At 54.8% G+C, this 2352-nt stretch overlaps 1 protein-coding gene across 1 annotated transcript; it reads left to right on the top strand.

Moving 5' to 3' along the window:
- The first annotated feature begins 287 nt into the window (after nt 1-287).
- CCDC3 (coiled-coil domain containing 3) lies at nt 288-2146 on the top strand. The gene has a single exon (XM_070382047.1). The coding sequence runs from the start codon at nt 321-323 to the stop codon at nt 591-593; it is 273 nt and encodes a 90-aa protein (XP_070238148.1). The 5' UTR covers nt 288-320; the 3' UTR covers nt 594-2146.
- Nucleotides 2147-2352: the final 206 nt, after the last annotated feature.

Consider the following 2352-nt stretch of genomic DNA (forward strand, 5'->3'; position numbering starts at 1 on the left):
GAGAGCACAAGGTGAAGACTGACTGCTCCAACAGGGGAGAGACAGGATGCAAATGGATAAGCACATAAGACAATCCATGGAGCATCTTTTTACAGCAAAAGCATCTAGGTACCCAACACAGAAAGCAAGAGCCGGGCTCTGCAGTGCGGTCCACAGCGGGAAGCCAAAAGGGGTATGAGGGCTGGCCTTATTCCGGGGTCAGGCCATTAGTGACAGGAGGCCTGTGCCTTGGGGCTGGCAACCCCAGGAAGCTTACCTGGGGAGGTTTCTGAAACTTACCTGCCTCTCTCTCCCCCAACCTCGCGTTTCCTCCCCAGCTCATGTGTTCCTCGGTGCAGAAGGCCCTGTTTGAGGAGGAGGACCACGTCAAGAAGCTGCAGCAGAAGGTCGCTACCCTGGAGAAGCGGAACAAGCAGCTGCGGGAGCGGGTGAAGAAGGTCAAGCGATCCCTGCGGCAGGCGCGGAAGAACGGCCGCCACCTGGAGCTGCTGAACCGCAAGCTGAGCGAGAAGCTGGCGGCAGCGGCGGGCGCGCTCCCACACATCAACGCGCTGGGCCGCGAGCCCGCGGGTGCCCCCTACCTGCGGGGTTAGCGGGCATGGAGCGCAGGCCTCCCCTGGTCCCAGGCGGGGCCCTTCCCAGGGTGTGGAAAGGGAGGCAGGACTTGTACGCGCACATAGCTCAAGAACCCTCGTAGATGACGTTTTTACTCTGCATTTGGTAGCGGCTACTGGGTTTACAGGGCAAGTCTCCTGTCTCCTTGGCTGCCCAATTCCTGCCCTCCCGTGTGCCTGGGGCCTGACCCTGGCATCGAGGAGCAGCTGGGAAAGTGCACTTATTAGGGAAAGAACATTTCAGAATCTCTCTAGGGGCACAAGGACTCAAGGGGTTCGGCCTCCATTTTCAAGGAAAGGCAGTATGGTCTCAGTTCTGAGTGGCAGGACCACCCTGAGCTTGGAGCGTTGAGAAGCAAGTGGTGGCACCTTCTGGTGTCATTAAGACTTAATGAGCCCATCACAGGTCAGGGAATGGAACTAGGAGTCGGGTGGAGGTAATTGAGTGGGGTGAATAATGCCTGCTGTTCAACAGCAGCTGCCCAGCGTCCCAGGGGACTCCCATGGGCCACTTTAACCTAAAGGGGAACTGCCTTTATGGGCCTGTCGTGTCTCATCACAGCACATTTCTAAGTTGGAAGAGCCTCAACTTCCACGGCTAAATCTGAACTTACTGTTTGCTCAGTGCTTGGTTCCAACTTCTCCGAATTCGAGGTGAGCTGACCCAACATGCTGTGAACTTCTGTTGTGCAAAGACATTTCTTTACCTACCGGGGCCTGAGGACCTTGCCTCCTTACCGTCTGCGCTCTGCTCATGAAAGGGCTTGTGGCAGGCCTCCCGATCCTGCCTTCTTTACACAAATGCTTTCCCCCGACCTGGACTGTCCAGACAGACCCCAGCAGTAGTGCTTGAGTGTTGGCCCACTTCTCACCGCGGTAGATTTTGTGTATGGTCACTTCACCTTCTTTGGGAAGAAACCTTTAGAGAGAGAGGTATTGCGAATATCTTTTACTTACAATTTGCCGTGCTAACACTTGAGCCCTTGACTTACCCACATGTGATCAGATCCCAGGTGTGTGTTTAAGTAGTCACCCACCCCTTGGTTATCCTCTGCTAATGATCCTGTAGACCAACCACTTTCCCTTCCCTGCCCCGTAACCACCCCAGATACAGGAGGGCCTGATAGTGCCATCCTCTCCACTGGAAATGCTCAGATTTCCATCCACTGCCTTTAGAAACATCATGTCTTCCTTGCTCTCGGAGACTGTCTGGGGTATGAGCCTTGTGTCCCTTGGTGGCAGGTGATGGCCTTGGGGGAGAAGTTGGTGCCCTGGTCTGCACAGCAGGGGGACCTCTCAAAGGCTCTTCACTGCCACGCTTCTGCCAGCACTTTATTAGTCATAGTCTTCACAGTCTGGTACAACAGGAGATGTGTCTTCTGGTTTCTTCTTCCCAGGGACGTTCCATTCTGTAGTTTCACTGCCACCCACGGGTGATTTACAGCCAGCGTCTGGAGCACTGTGGAAGCTGGGTCTCTTCAGATGTGTTATGTTCTGCCTTTTCAATAAAGATGAGCAGTAGTTCAGCCACAGCAGCAAAGTGATGTGTGTTTCTTTTGGAGCAGGGAGACTGCAGGATTTCCAGCCTGAGCCTGGAAAGGCTATTTCTATCCTCTGGGGGTCATACCTGGGATAAAGGGGAGACTGAGCCCAGTCCACCTTCGCTGTCTCCTGGGTTCCCATCTTCCCGTACACCTGCAGACAAGCCGTGTGATCCTGGCCTCACGTCATGAGGGAC

Source organism: Bos mutus, chromosome 13, assembly GCF_027580195.1.
Source record: "Bos mutus isolate GX-2022 chromosome 13, NWIPB_WYAK_1.1, whole genome shotgun sequence".
Taxonomy (NCBI): Eukaryota; Metazoa; Chordata; class Mammalia; order Artiodactyla; family Bovidae; genus Bos; species Bos mutus.

Bases quoted from the DNA above. Each gene is read 5' to 3' on its own strand.
- CCDC3 (XM_070382047.1), top strand. From the start codon at position 321: ATGTGTTCCTCGGTGCAGAAGGCCCTGTTTGAGGAGGAGGACCACGTC.